Source organism: Lissotriton vulgaris, chromosome 7, assembly GCF_964263255.1.
Source record: "Lissotriton vulgaris chromosome 7, aLisVul1.2, whole genome shotgun sequence".
NCBI lineage: Eukaryota > Metazoa > Chordata > Amphibia > Caudata > Salamandridae > Lissotriton > Lissotriton vulgaris.
In genome coordinates, this window is record NC_141695.1 from 1,759,663,020 (window position 1) to 1,759,679,450 (window position 16,431).

General features: G+C 49.3%; 1 protein-coding gene across 2 annotated transcripts in view; it reads left to right on the forward strand.

Annotated features, from left to right (window-relative positions):
* Positions 1-16,431, forward strand: part of LOC147706602 (poliovirus receptor-like) — a 785,245-nt gene that overhangs the window by 743,747 nt on the left and 25,067 nt on the right. For both annotated transcript variants that reach the window (XM_086933091.1, XM_086933092.1), the window contains exon 10: positions 15,558-15,590. In XM_086933091.1, the coding sequence (XP_086789217.1) occupies positions 15,558-15,590 (33 nt within the window). The remainder of the gene's footprint in view (positions 1-15,557; positions 15,591-16,431) is intronic.

Consider the following 16,431-nt stretch of genomic DNA (forward strand, 5'->3'; position numbering starts at 1 on the left):
AAACACTTTGTTATTCTTGCTTTGCGCCGTATTTTAATTGTGATTTTCCTTGCAGTAGCCTGCACACAGTTTACCCCGCAGACACCCTTCTCTCAGCCAAGTTAGGTGCTGTGCTGAAGGAGACGTCTGTTTCACAACAGCGGCCATCTTAGGGGAATACAAGTCACAGCGCTCTAACGCTTCAGGCGCCAGTATAAAGACAGGCGGACATGGCTCCGCGCAGCGGACGCGATCAGCGGGCGCACCTCTGTCGCGCCAAAGCCAAGCCAAAGTCCAGCCCGTCTGCGCCTGTCCGCGCTGAGGACGGGCCAGGAGCCAGATACGCTGCTCAGGTAATTAACAACAATCAAATGTCCAGGGACTTTATATCATCCTTAAATAAACAGCCTAATCGCTGTCATCAAGCTCTTAATGTTGACACCTGGGTCAGCCCTATTAGTTGCTATGGTTGTAAACAAGTATTGGTACCCCATCAAAATTCGAGAGGGAAAGGGACACCCAAGACTATAAAGGGAGGTCTCATAAATGCACGATCTATGTGTAAGAATGCACTACATGTATATGACCTTATAGTAGAAGGGGACCTGGACTGTCTGTTTGTCACCGAGACGTGGTTAAGAGAATGGTCTAATCCCGACATTGTACATGCCCTGCCACTAGGTTTCCAAATTCAGAGGTTGGACAGACAAGTACAGCGGGGTGGAGGTTTAGCGATTATTTACCGAGAACATTTAACATGCACAACTACGGAGCTAGTGGACATTAAAGGAGCCGAAAGTCTCGGCCTCTGCATCCAGGCTCATGATTCTTTCACTTTTTCTGGAGCATTAGTATACCGCCCACCGGGTCAACCTACTCAATTCTTGGAAAGTGTGGGGGAAGTACTGAGCAACCTGACACTCAAGTTCTCCAATTTCACCCTATTGGGAGACCTGAATCTTCATTTGGACAACATTAACGATCCTAGTGTCACTTGCTTCAGTGAGATAATGCAGGTCCTTGGACTAACCATGCGAATTTTAGACCCCACCCATAAAGCGGGGCATATTTTAGACTGCATCAGTTCCAACTTAGACACAGTGATGGTGGAGCCCCCCCTGGCTCTGGTCAGATCACTAATCCATTGCATTCAGCCTTAGGGCAGATATTAATGGGGCAACGAAGAATGGGGCACAAAGCAAAGGGAGGCCCACTCCATGCTGGGGTAAAATCATAGACCACCCTGATTTTTGTAGTTGGGTGAAGGAGAGTAAACCCACCCTGTCAGGGAATACCACCACAGATAAGCAGAGGTTTGAGAGATGGATCAATGCAATAGGGAACAAGATGAAACCCTTAGGTGCAAGGCCTAGACCCCTTCAGGGGAGGAAATCTGTGCCCTGGTTCTCGAGAACATTAAAAGAAACATTAGGGGAAGTCAGAACTCTAGAACGCAGATGGCGGCGCTATTACGATAGCAATGAACATGAGGTGTACAAGACGGCTAGGAGGCACTATCATGCTTTGATCAAACATGTGAAAGTCAACTTTTACACGACTGCAATCGATGCCACAAAAACAAGCAGAAGGAAGTCTTTAAAATTGTCACTAGTTTCAGAAACCCTAAATTCCTGTTACAGGAAATCCCACCGTCTTAGATCCTCTGCGACAATATAGCTAACTATTTTGAACAAAAAATATACAATCTTACAGAAGATTTTCCTCAGGTTGAGCCGGCTGACCTAGAGTCAAGGGGTACAACCGATTCTAGCACAGCATGTTTAAAAACCTTCACCCCGATTAGCCTGGAGGACACCTGCCAGGCCATATCTCTAATGAAGTCAGGATCCCAATTTGATCCATGCCCCCGGTTCTGTTAAAAGCTATAATTGAAGGGGCCAATCCTGCAATAAACTCCATTATCAATTCATCACTTTGGTCAGGTGAAATTCCATCTCAATGTAAAGTTGCAGCCGTAAGACCGCTACAGAAGAAGATATTACAGAATCCCACGACCCTATCTAATTTGCGCCCTATTTCGCTCCTTCTAGCCCTTTGCAAACTGGCAGAAACTTGTGTGAACAAGCAGCTCACAGCATTCCTAGAAGAGAATAACTTTCTTCACACCAACCAAGCGGGCTTTAGAGCCCAACATTCGACGGAGTCTGCCCTGCCGTTTACAACAGAGACCATACGAGCTGCTTTGGATCAGGGCAAGAAGGCTGTCCTGATCCTTTTATATCTATCTGCAGCGTTCGATACGGTGTCCCATGCTATCCTTTTAGACCTCATGGCCATTGCGGGCATAGCAGGCACTGTATTAGAGTGGCTTAAAAACTTCCTGATGCATAGGCGTCAAGCAATTACGTTGGGGCAGTTTTGTTCAGAGGAAAAGGTACTGAAGTCAGGGGTACCGCAGGGCTCAAGTTTGAGCCCAATACTTTTTAATCTCTACATGGTCCCCCTGATTAAATTAATCTCTTCATTTGACATTAGCACGATTGCTTACGCTGACGATATGCAGCTAGTCCTTGTCCTGGATAAGGACATGGCTAATGCGGAACAGACCTTGAAAGACTGCCTATCTGCGACATTCGCTTGGATGACCAATAATCATCTAAAGTGTAACTCTGCTAAAACGGAAATTTTGCTGACTAAACAACTCCTTCTCTCCCCAAAAGTGGTGGCCAGAGGACGCGGAAGCCCCGCCGAACACAATCAGTGCAGCACGAAATTTAGGGATCAAATTTGATGACACCCTATCGTTTAAACAGCAAGCAGGGGCGGTAGCAGGCGCCTGCTTTAACATCATAAAGGGCCTAAGGACATTTTTTGATCTGCTTCCCCTGGCAGCCAGACGCACGGTCACAGTAGCGTTAAATACATCAAGACTGGACTACTGTAACAGCCTGTATGCAGGGTCAAACAAATCGGCCCTGCACAGACTTCAGATGGTCCAGCATGCGGCCGCTAGACTGGTACTTAGATGGCCTAGAAAGTCCTCGGCCTCTGCCGCATTGGTTGCCCTTCACTGGCTCCCTATCCACAAACGCATTTTGTTTAAGATCCTAACTATTGCCTATAGGGCCTTTCACATGCAGGGCCCGATGTACCTCCGGAAAAGTTTTGACGATACCACCCTTCTCAAAATCTCAGGTCCGCTACTGCCAACCTGCTTATTGTCCCTAAATTTAGACTTTCAACGAAGGGAGGTAAATCCCTTGCAGTGATTGGCGCAAGGGCATGGAATAAACTACCTTACCAGCTACGTGATATCAGATACGAACAATGGTTCAGGAAATCCCTAAAGACCTGGATATACAGTCTGTCGGATTCAGCATGCAAATTATTGGTGTGAATTTTCTTTCTCTGGAGACAGTATAGCTGGGGACAACCTCATCAGCTTAGTTGAGTCATAGCGCCAAGATGCTCCTTGGAGTGATAGTGCGCTCTACAAATCCCGTATCATTATCATTCTCATTATCATTATTGTCTTAGTTATCGAACCACTTATAAAGTGGCGTAGCACCAGCCTGCCAGGCTGGCATTTCTGGTGACAGCTCGGGCCAGGCTGGAAGGAGACGCAGAAAATGCTTTGTGTAGGGGCACTGCATAATGTGTGGGCGACATATCATTTCTGAATTATGGTGATGTAACTACGGTGGAGTTACTTTTTAGTTCAGGCCTACATTTGGAGATGGACAGGTTGTCCTTAATTTGTTTGTGGATATGTGCACAATAAAGCACCAGTTGAAAGTCACAATTGGTACTGTCTTATGTAGAGGGTAGTTGGTCAATCAATCAATCAATCAATCAAAGCACTTGTATAGCGTGCTACTCACCCGGAAGGGTCTCAAGGCACTTGGGGGAGGAGGGCCGCTACTGCTCGAACAGCCAGGTCTTGAGTTGTCTCCTGAAGGCGAGGTGGTCCTGGGTCAGCCGAAGGTGGATGGGGAGGGAGTTCCATGTCTTGGCAGCCAGGTAGGAGAAGGATCTGCCTCCGGTGGTGGCTCTTCGGATGCGTGGTACGGCAGCGAGGGCAAGGCTGGTGGACCGTAGCTGGCGGGTGGGCGCGTGGAAGGTCAGGTGGTCGTTGAGGTACTTGGGGCCCAGGTTGTGGAGAGATTTGTGTGCGTGGGTGAGGAGCCTGAACGTGATCCTCTTGTTGACGGGGAGCCAGTGCAGGTTCCTCAGGTGGCCGGAGATGTGGCTGCGTCGAGGGATGTCCAGGATGAGTCGGGCGGAGGCATTCTGGATGCGTTGTAGTCTTTTCTGTAGCTTGGCTGTTGTTCCGGCGTAGAGGGTGTTTCCGTAGTCCAGCCGGCTTGTGACGAGGGCCTGGGTGACCGTCTTCCTGGTTTCGATCGGGATCCATCGGAAGATCTTGCGGAGCATGCGGAAGGTGTGAAAGCATGAAGAGGAGACGGCGTTGACTTGTCTGGTCATCGAGAGGGAGGAGTCCAGGATGAAGCGCAGGTTGCGTGCGTGGTCTGTCGGCTTTGGGGCGGTGCCCAGGGCTAGGGGCCACCAGGAGTCATCCCAGGCGGAGGGTGATGACCCTAGGATGAGGACTTCCATCTTGTCTGAGTTCAGTTTCAAGCGGCTGTTCTTCATCCACTCGTTGACGTCTTTCATCCCTTCGTGGAGGTTGGTTCTGGCGGTGTCGGGGTCTCTGGTGAGGGAGAGAATCAGCTGGGTGTGGTCAGTATAGGAGATGATATTGAGGTTGTGTTAACGTGCGATGGCTGCGAGAGGTCTCATGTAGACGTTGAAGAGGGTGGGGCTGAGTGATGATCCTTGCGGGACGCCGCAGATGACTTTGGTGGCCTCGGAGCGAAACGGGGGGAGGCGGACTCTCTGTGTTCTTCCAGCGAGGAACGAGATGATCCACTTCAATGCCTTCTCTTGGATGCCGGTGTTGCTGAGGCGTTGGGCTAGGGTGCGGTGGCAGACAGTGTTGAACGCGGCGGAGAGGTCCAGGAGGATGAGTGCCGCTATTTCCCCGTTGTCGAGAAGGGCTCGGATGTCGTCGGTGGCTGCGATGAGGGCGATCTCGGTGCTGTGGTCGGCTCTGAAACCGGACTGCGAGGGGTCGAGGGATCCATTTGTCTCGAGGAAGGCGGCAAGCTGTCTGTTGGCAATCTTCTCGATGACTTTGGCAGGAAAAGGGAGGAGCGAGATGGGGTGGAAGTTTTTTGAGGTTGGTGGGGTCCGCTGTTGGTTTCTTCAGTAGGGCGCTGAGCTCTGCGTGCTTCCAGCTCTCCGGGAAGGTGGCAGTGTCGAAGGAGGTGTTGATGACGTCTTGGAGTTGGGGTGCGATGGTGTAGTCGGCCTTGTTGAAGATGTGGTGGGGGCAGGGGTCAGTCTGAGATCCGGAGTGGATGGTGTTCATCGTGCGGGCTGTGTCTTCGGTGGTCACAGCGGTCCAGGTGCGGAGGGTGGCGGAGGGGTGCGTTGGTTCGGCGGTTGGGTGCGAAGATGGTGCACCGAAGCTGTTGTGGATGTCGGCAATCTTGCGGTGGAAGAACGAGGCGAGGGAGCCGCAGAGATCTTGTGAAGGGGTGATGTTGTTGTTGCCGGTGCTGGGGTTGGAGAACTCCTTGACGATGCTGAAGAGTTCCTTGCTGTTGTTGGCGTTGTTGTCCAGTCGATCCTTCAGTGATTTCTTCTTGGTGGTGCGGATGAGCTGGTGGTGCTTGCGGGTCGCGTGTTGAGGGCGGTCAAGTTGTCAGTGGTCCGGTCGAGGAGCCAGGTTTTCTCGAGGGTGCGGCAGGTCTTCTTGAGGTCCTTGAGTTCGTCGGTGAACCAGAGGGCCTTCTTGCTTCTGGGTTTGCTGGGAGGGTTCTTCATTGGTGCGAGGTCGTCGGCGCAGGCGGTCAGCCACTGCGTGAAGTTGCGGGCTGCTTCGTTGGGGTCCGGTGTGCTGGCAGGTGGGTTCTGGCTGAGGGAGGTGGTAAGCTGGTCGGCGGTGATCTTGCTCCAGCTTCTGTGGGGAGCCTGTTGCGGGTGGTGGTGGTTTTTCTGAAGTAGAAGTGGACGCAGCTGTGGTCGGTCCAGTGAAGTCCGGTGGAGTGGCTGAAGGCAATTTGCTTGCTGGATGAGAAGACGGGGTCAAGCGTGTGGCCGGCGTAGTGGGTGGGGGTGTTGACCAGTTGCTTGAGTCCGAGGTTGGCGAGGTTGTCCAGCAGGGTGACGGTGTTGCGGTCCTTGTTGTTCTCCAGGTGGAAGTTGAGGTCCCCTAGGAGGATGTAGTCGGCGGAGGGGAGGGAGTGCGGGCCGATGAAGTCCTTGATGTCTTCGCTGAATTGTGTGCATGGTCCCGGGGGTCTGTAGACGAGGGTGCCCCTGAGGGTCGTCCTAGGGTCAGTGTGAATCTGGAAGTGGAGGTGTTTGGCGGCGGTGTAGGGGTCGTCGGTGTTGGTCGTAATGCGGATGGTGTTCTTGTGGACGATGGCGATGCCTCCCCCAGTCTGGTTGATGCGGTCTCTCCTGATGATCTTGTATCCATCCGGGATGGCGATGGCGATGTCTGGGGCTGAGGAGGCGTTCATCCAGGTTTCAGTGAGGAACGCGACGTCTGGTGATGTTGTGTCGAGCAGGTTCCAGAGTTCGACGGCGTGTCTGTGGACGGAGCGGGTGTTGAGCAGGATGCACTTGAGGTCGGTGCTGGGGTTACGCTTGGCAGGTGTGATGCATGTTCGGAGGCAGGTGAACTTGCAGGTTGTGTAGGTGAAGGGTCAGTGGAAGCTTTTCGGGGCGGCCCGGCAGCAGGCGGGGATCCGGCCGGCATTGAGTGCGTTGAGTGCGGCGGTGTCGTAGGTGTGACGAGTCGTCTGTCGTCGGTGGGGGCCAGGGGTCCTGGCGCTGGGCGCGGTCCAGGCGCGGACGGGCGCAGACGGGCTAGCCTTAGGCGTGCCTTCGGTGCGCGGTTGCCATTTATGGGTATCTGGGGGAGAGGGGTCAGCTGGGAGGTGGGCGGCGGGAGGGTAGGCGGGGAAGAGACCGATTTGCGGGCAAAATGGCGGGAAAGGGTGGCAGGGGGGACGGGAAATGAGTGAGGGGGAATCTGTGGAGAGAAAGGGTGAACAGAGGCACACAGAGAGGTCAAAAAACGAAGGGGAATCTGTGGAGAGAAAAGAGGGTGAACAAAGGCACACAGAGAGGTCAAAAAACGAAGGGGAATCCGTGGAGAGAAAAGAGGGTGAACAGAGGCACACAGAGAGGTCAAGAAACGAAGGGGAATCTGTGGAGAGAAAAGAGGGTGAACAGAGGCACACGGAGAGGTCAAAAAACGAAGGGGAATCTGTGGAGAGAAAAGAGGGTGAACAGAGGCACACGGAGAGGTCAAAAAATGAAGGGGAATCTGTGGAGAGAAAAGAGGGTGAACAGAGGCACACAGAGAGGTCAAAAAACGAAGGGGAATCTGTGGAGAGAATAGAGGGTGAACAGAGGCACACAGAGAGGTCAAGAAACGAAGGGGAATCTGTGGAGAGAAAAGAGGGTGAACAGAGGCACACAGAGAGTTCAAAAAACGAAGGGGAATCTGTGGAGAGAAAAGAGGGTGAACAGAGGCACACAGAGAGGTCAAAAAACGAAGGGGAATCTGTGGAGAGAAAAGAGGGTGAACAGAGGCACACAGAGAGGTCAAGAAACGAAGGGGAATCTGTGGAGAGAAAAGAGGGTGAACAGAGGCACACAGAGAGGTCAAAAAACGAAGGGGGATCTGTGGAGAGAAAAGAGGGTGAACAGAGGCACACAGAGAGGTCAAAAAACGAAGGGAAATCTGTGGAGAGAAAGGGTGTACAGAGGCACAGAGAGGTCAAAAAACGAAGGGGAATCTGTGGAGAGAAAAGAGGGTGAATAGAGGCACACGGAGAGGTCAAAAAACGAAGGGGAATCTGTGGAGAGAAAAGAGGGTGAACAGAGGCACACGGAGAGGTCAAAATACGAAGGGGAATCTGTGGAGAGAAAAGAGGGTGAACAGAGGCACACGGAGAGGTCAAGAAACGAAGGGGAATCTGTGGAGAGAAAAGAGGGTGAACAGAGGCACACGGAGAGGTCAAGAAACGAAGGGGAATCTGTGGAGAGAAAAGAGGGTGAACAGAGGCACACAGAGAGGTCAAGAAACGAAGGGGAATCTGTGGAGAGAAAAGAGGGTGAACAGAGGCACACAGAGAGGTCAAAAAACGAAGGGGAATCTGTGGAGAGAAAAGAGGGTGAACAGAGGCACACAGAGAGGTCAAGAAACGAAGGGGAATCCGTGGAGAGAAAAGAGGGTGAACAGAGGCACACAGAGAGGTCAAAAAAACGAAGGGAAATCTGTGGAGAGAAAAGAGGGTGAACAGAGGCACACGGAGAGTTCAAAAAACGAAGGGAAATCTGTGGAGAGAAAAGAGGGTGAACAGAGGCACACAGAGAGGTCAAAAAACGAAGGGAAATCTGTGGAGAGAAAGGGTGTACAGAGGCACACGGAGAGGTCAAGAAACGAAGGGGAATCTGTGGAGAGAAAAGAGGGTGAACAGAGGCACACAGAGAGGTCAAAAAACGAAGGGAAATCTGTGGAGAGAAAAGAGGGTGAACAGAGGCACACGGAGAGGTCAAGAAACGAAGGGGAATCTGTGGAGAGAAAAGAGGGTGAACAGAGGCACACGGAGAGGTCAAGAAACGAAGGGGAATCCGTGGAGAGAAAAGAGGGTGAACAAAGGCACACAGAGAGGTCAAAAAACGAAGGGAAATCTGTGGAGAGAAAAGAGGGTGAACAGAGGCACACAGAGAGGTCAAAAAACGAAGGGAAATCTGTGGAGAGAAAAGAGGGTGAACAGAGGCACACGGAGAGGTCAAGAAACGAAGGGGAATCTGTGGAGAGAAAAGAGGGTGAACAGAGGCACACGGAGAGGTCAAGAAACGAAGGGGAATCCGTGGAGAGAAAAGAGGGTGAACAAAGGCACACAGAGAGGTCAAAAAACAAAGGGAAATCTGTGGAGAGAAAAGAGGGTGAACAGAGGCACACAGAGAGGTCAAAAAACGAAGGGGAATCTGTGGAGAGAAAAGAGGGTGTACAGAGGCACACGGAGAGGTCAAGAAACGAAGGGGAATCTGTGGAGAGAAAAGAGGGTGAACAGAGGCACACAGAGAGGTCAAGAAACGAAGGGGAATCTGTGGAGAGAAAAGAGGGTGAACAGAGGCACACAGAGAGTTCAAAAAACGAAGGGAAATCTGTGGAGAGAAAAGAGGGTGAACAGAGGCACACAGAGAGGTCAAGAAACGAAGGGGAATCTGTGGAGAGAAAAGAGGGTGAACAGAGGCACACAGAGAGGTCAAAAAATGAAGGGGAATCTGTGGAGAGAAAAGAGGGTGAACAGAGGCACACAGAGAGGTCAAAAAACGAAGGGGAATCTGTGGAGAGAAAGGGTGTACAGAGGCACACGGAGAGGTCAAGAAACGAAGGGGAATCTGTGGAGAGAAAAGAGGGTGAACAGAGGCACACAGAGAGGTCAAAAAACGAAGGGGGATCTGTGGAGAGAAAAGAGGGTGAACAGAGGCACACAGAGAGGTCAAGAAACGAAGGGAAATCTGTGGAGAGAAAGGGTGTACAGAGGCACACGGAGAGGTCAAGAAACGAAGGGGAATCTCTGGAGAGAAAGGGTGTACAGAGGCACACGGAGAGGTCAAGAAACGAAGGGGAATCTGTGGAGAGAAAAGAGGGTGAACAGAGGCACACAGAGAGGTCAAGAAACGAAGGGGAATCTGTGGAGAGAAAAGAGGGTGAACAGAGGCACACAGAGAGTTCAAAAAACGAAGGGAAATCTGTGGAGAGAAAAGAGGGTGAACAGAGGCACACGGAGAGGTCAAGAAACGAAGGGGAATCTGTGGAGAGAAAAGAGGGTGAACAGAGGCACACAGAGAGGTCAAGAAACGAAGGGAAATCTGTGGAGAGAAAAGAGGGTGAACAGAGGCACACGGAGAGGTCAAGAAACGAAGGGAAATCTGTGGAGAGAAAAGAGGGTGAACAGAGGCACACGGAGAGGTCAAAAAACGAAGGGAAATCTGTGGAGAGAAAGGATAGTGCAAAAAACTGGTAGATGGCGGAGAGCACTGGTGGCGCTGCACGAGGCAGGGGGAGCGACCTACCCTTGGTTGGTAAGTACTGTGTATACATACCTTTAGAAATAGTTGTTAGCAATCTGGCCCCTACACCTTCTACCCTCTGCTGCAGCGCTACCATCCCTTTGCTGTTGGGCAGGTGGTCCTGGGTCCTTATCCTCTGAATCTGTGTCAGACACATCCTTGGGCAATTCACCTCTGCAGGCCATGTTGTGCAGCACGGCACATGTTGCCATGATTTTACGGACTCTCTCAGGCGCATACTGCTGAGCTCTGCCACTCTTCTGTAGGCATCTGAAGCACGATTTCAGGATGCCAAGGTGCACTTGATCTTGTTCCTGGTGCTCCTGTGTGACCTGCTGTACCACCTTTCACTGACTTTTTTCGGAAGACAGGTACGGCGTGAGGATCCATGGCTGGAGGGCATACGCACTGTCACCTGGTGAAAGATATGTGATGGTGAGACAACATGAATACACACATAAAAGTGCAAATACATTTCTCTAGGGACAGGAACGATGTTTGCATCATGGATGCTACCAGGTCTTTAATACTGTTTTTGGTGTCCCAAACGACTTGGATGTTGTGGGAATGTGTGCATTTCTTATTACGGAAGATGTATTCTATGCGGGATTGGGGACATATGGGCACATGGGTCCCATCTATGCTCCCTCTATCCTTTGGAAACCTTGCTAATCTGTAAAATTCATGTTTTATATTTTCAAGTTCCTAATTATCCCTGTGGATGTAGATGTGTTGATGGATCTGGTGTAGCATGGCATATAGGAAATTGTGAAGGAAATGTGAAAGTGCAGGCTGCGACACACCTCCGTCCACTGCAATGACATCCTGATAGCTACCAGTGGCCAAGAGGTGGAGGGAGCACAACACCTGCACATGTGTGGGGATTGCATTGCTGTGCTGGGTTCTGCTTTTCAATTGTGCCTTCAAGGTGTCTATGAGGTCTTGGATGCTAGTGCTGCTCAGCCTGTACTGGTCATAAATCTCCTCCTCTGTCTTCTCAAACAATGTTAGCCTGACTCTGAATATCCTCTCCTGTCTCCACCTCCTCTGCTGGGCAGCCAATATCTGCATCCTCCTCACTATCACGTACAGGGCAGACATCGTGGAGAGGTTTCTGATGCATTTTGGGGCTGTTTTTATAGATTGGGCCTGGTTACCAAATGTTTCTGGTGAGTGGTATATTGCATGCGCAAATGGGTCCAATTACACATTATCAGAATTTGGAACTGCTCTGCACATTGTATTGTGCGACTCGCAATTTGCAATTTTGAAATCGCAAAAACTGTTTTTGTCGGTAGTCATTCGCAACGCTATTTTTATTTTGCGAGTGCATTTCGTACATTGGTTACAACCATTTTTGCATGCGCAAATCAATTTGCAAACGATTTTCCTCAAGCAAAATGATCGTACTTCCGGGCCCAAAAGCATAATATTTGGTGAACACTTGGAGTATTATTTTTATTGGGAGAAGTCTGGAACTGCAGATTTGGTGGGAATTTAAAGGGTCCTCAGAGATTCTGAAATATTGCTTCACAGAAATATGAGAAAAATCTGTGATTTACCAATGTTTGGTTATTGCTATGCATTCTGGGTAAGAACAGGTATTGGGATCAATGCAAGTTACTCCATCCGAGACTACCCTAAGAACCTTGTTTTCAGAAATGCCTTGCCCTAGCAGGTTTCCCTGTGTGCCGACCCTGGTCTGAATACCTCAGTTACCCGCACATCACCAGAACTGGTAAATTTTCAAGGTCAAATCTCCATCTTTTATTGTGTCTGATAGGCCTTAGGGAGCCTTTCCTCTCACGGGTGTTAGCTCAGTCACACAAGTGGGGTACTATTGTTATCAGGAGAAGTGTTGGAACGCTGTGTGGTTGGACGCTTGCAGATTTCCACCTGTTCTTTTAGCACGGTCTGCTTTCACTTTTGTTTGGCTGCGTAATGACAAAGTAAAGCAAAAAAAAACAAACATTTCCGACTTTGATTATGGAAAAGAAAATGTTTCTGGTGTTTTTGCCAGAAACATTTTCTGTTTCTAGAATCTTGGATGACCTGTTGAAGTCCACCTCACTATAAAGGTAGCATGGTGGATCACAGCAGGTCATTGCCTTAGAGCATTTAAAACCCACCACATCCATGCAGCTAGACGTCCTTTCCAACAGGAACTGGCAACAAGCAGCAGGAATATGATGGCCACAATACGCTAACCTCTTTGTTCCAGTATCGTAGTGGAATTCTCCAGTGCCCTATGATAGTAGGCTTCTGGGATTGGGGAACAGCGAAAAGCACAGCACTCAAAGAAAGGTGTCTGTGATCCTAATGGCACAACCCAAGAGAACGTTTCAGTTTTTATACATGGTCTTTGTAGAAGAACCCTGGAGAGAGTATACAAAGTATTAAGAAGGACAAAGAAAATAAAAGATGAAATAGAGCGAAGAGGTTCTAGAAACGGCGAGAAGATTGAGAGAAAAAAGAAAAGTAAAGAGAAAAAAACAAGAGAGTGCAATAGAGAGACAGGAACGGGAAGATGCACGCAGCAGCAAATAGAAAGAGATATGGACAAAACGTTTGTGAGAGACGGCAGGGGCAGAAATTGGAAGCTTACGAGAGAATAGAGAAGGTAAAAGAGAACCTAAAAGAGCCAACTGTGAACTAGGTATATGTAGAGAGATGGCGATGGAGATTTGTTACATATATGTTGGCCATTGGTGATGATCGCTATGGACCGTTTAGGCGGCAAGCAATCCTACTTCATCCTTCAGACGTTGAAGGGAGATTGAAGTCGATCGTGAGAAAATAAAAGGAGTGTCTTAACCACTTCGCTGGGGGGGTAATTCCTCGGCTGTGCTGGGGGGCCGGGGGAGCGTGCAGCACCCCCATGCTCATGACAGGGCCGGTGCTCGTGTGCTCATGACGAGCTCAGCTTGTCAAGATCACCCCCGTTCTCGTGGAACGCTCAGCACAGCAGGGGAATTATCCCCGCATGTGAGCGTTCCACGGCTCATGATGAGCTGATTTTGTCATGAGTACCGGAGCGTCGTGCCTCATGACGAGCTCAGCTCATCATGAGCACCCCCGTTCCTGTGGAATGCTCAGCACAGCAGGGGAATTATCCCCCCATGCGAGCGTTCCACGGCTCATGACGAGCTGAGCCCCCATGAGCACCGGGGCGCCGTGGCTCATGACGAGCTCAGCTCGTCATGATCACCCCCGTTCCCGTGGAACGCTCAGCACAGCAGGGGAATTATCCCCGCATGCGAGCGTTCCACGGCTCATGACGAGCTGAGCTCGTCATGAGCACCGGGGCGCCGTGCCTCAAGACAAGCTCAGCTCGTTATGAGCATCAATGGTGTTTAAATCGCAGAGGAACAACATGCTGTATTATAGCAAAAGGAAGGGTGTGAAGCGCTGTTGTGTAAGACCGGGAGGTTGGGTGGTCGTGAGGAAAAAAGGGTTTGTTTGCAAAGGGAAAGCAAATATTCAGTTCCCTTCAGGGTGAAAGAGGTCAAACGCAGTGTTATAATCCTGGGGAATGGTGCTACAAGGAGTGTGGGTGACATATGGAGAGTTCAGGGATAGTGTTCCTTAATGGTGTATATTAATAGGATGACATGAAATATATTAACATGTCGCTAATAGTAATGTAGAGTTTTGTTATGCATGTTAATTTTCATTGTTCTTGTTCGAATATTATAAGAGGGAAGATGTGTAAAGACATTTAATGCTGGGAGCAAGGCATGGAGTGAGGTCACTGCTGACCTAGTGGGAGAATGTTGAGTATTTGAAGAGAAGAAGTTTGAGAGTGTTTCGCTCAGCTGGAGATGCTGTATCAGAATAAAAGTGTGAGAACTTATTAAGACTCCTTGAATCTTCACACAGACCCTGGCATCTCTCGTCAACGACAGCCTTTACCATGACACTGGACTCCACACCAGAGCCTTGCAGCTCCTGGGCCCAGTGCATCACCCTGAATGTGTGATGCATCCTCAATGCCAGACTTTGCATTGCAAGCCCTTATCGACGGGATCCTTGATGACGATGCAAGACCTCGCATCGCAGCTTTGCCGCACCTCTTAACCCATGCATCACTTTTTCGATGCGGATCCTTGAAATGCTCTGCAAACCAGGATTCGATGGGCTTTGTTCTGCTGGTATAAATGGGTCCCATTCGGCCTCAACTTGTGACTTTGCCCCAGCCCGGCGTGACCAGATGTTCACAATTGGTGCTATTTTCACAAAAATCTTGAAAATGGCATACCTGCAGTTCTACTGATTGGATTTTGGTAGTTTTGGTCAAGTATTAATGACAGTAGCCGGTGGTTACTGCGGGCCCATTGCTTCGAGGGAAGTGAAACGATCGACTACGTTCCCTGCAAGAGTAAGGAATTTCGACGGCCTAGAATAATTAGATTACTCTCTCAGCACACCGTTTATTGACCTTGATCCCGTTCACCACGAAGAAATGGGCCTGCAGTAACCACTGGACACTGTGATTAATACTTTTAACCTGGTGGGGCTTTATTCTGACAAGGGAACTAGATACCCTGGACATCTAGTAGCACTTCCAAATAATTAGGAAGGTTCCTGTGTCACGGGCACCCCTGTTGTGTTGCTCGTCCCCAGAATTCCCGTCCTGAAGAGACCCGTACCTCGAGAGGGTCAAAACGTCGTTGACTACTTTAAAGAGGGAGTCCCAGCAGACTATAAAGTAACCTAAGAAGAACTTACTGCATCACAATTTTGAAAAGGGCTCCTCTTTGAAATACCAATAACTATTTCTTTGCGTTTTCAATGATCATTATATATAGTGCACCGGTTGGTTATGGTCACTACACTGGGGGTCACAAGATCACTTGGAGATGTTGAATTGTACATAGGGTAAATGCACACCTGTGAATGTATATTTATATGTGTAACATTGTTATACTGAATAAATTATACCCACTTTGGCTGAAGTTAGATAAGCATCAATTCATGTCCTGTGGCCTGCTATAAATCTTTTTCTATATATTCTATGCTGTGACATCAAGAGACCTAATTGATTTTTGTTTCAATTATACATTTACTCCGTGTTTGCCTAAATCGTGCACAATATCTTAATACTTGCAGAAATCTGTATTTACTGATGAAAAGAGGTCCTTGTGAACACTGTTTCTGCTTACTGATATTGATTGTAGCCTCTTGTGATGCGTGGAGTGCTCTGTGGTAGCACTGAAGACTGCAGACTGAAGGGATGTAGGCCAACCTTCCATTACTTTACTACACAACTTAAATAAATAATCTTTAAAAGTTGACGAAGCAGAGTGATTTCTCCCACAACACAATCCTTTCCCTGTGCTTTCCTTCCAGCCATAGGACCCCCAGGAGAGGATGCTCCATTGATTTCAGATGTTCTCTTCCTGTTTTATAAGTGTTACATGTGCTAAGTCTTCCCCTTCTTTCTCCTGCAGAATCCAGGCTCAGCTGCAGACTCAGCGTACATGGTAAGTACATAACAGAGTACAAGGATCAGACCTTGTGACATCACAAGACTTATACCTTAGCGTCATTATTGTATTTCACCTCAGAGACAGGAAGCAGATCCCTGGCACAGGAAGTGAAGATGCCTTTCCTGTGGGGAGGAGACTTGTCTGCCTGAGGGACAAGGAAACAGGAAACAGAGGCAGGGCAGATGTTCTTGGTCCTCAACTTTGAAGGTTTCAGAGGGAAATGAGGAGTCTCAGGGAGGAGAACATCAGCAGAGCTTAGATCAAGAGCTCATTTAAACTAACCGACAGGAGCCAGGGAGAGATGATTTGCAATAATAACAACAGTAGTTATTATTATAATTATTGATGTTCATAGAAGTCTTCATGGTGCCCTTCTCCAATTCATAGCAGATGTCAGTATAAGTATTTACTCTTAATTATGGGTGTCAGAAGGATAAATGACAGACTGCTGAATGCAAACTCATGATCTCTAGACATCAGCGTGGGATTTTTTGTAAACCCTAATAATTCATAGTCCTCAGACTTACTGAGTACTGATAGAGTGGGTGTCCAGCTGACGGACGGCTCGTGAGCACCACAGTCGCTTCTAAATGCGGACTTGTCTGTCGTGTCATTGTGCCACATGTTTGTGAAACAAAAGCTTGGATGTTCCTGGCCCACTCGGGATTCTCTTACAAATGCACTGGGCAAGGAGCATGGCTAACATTGATGCATCAGGTGCAGTGGCACCAGGGCCAAGAGCTCCAAGAGGTTCTTTGATGCCTGACAATGCTGCATTTTACTACCCTAACAGCAGCCTAAAGGGCATATTTCTTGCTTTCACCAGGGCCCATGA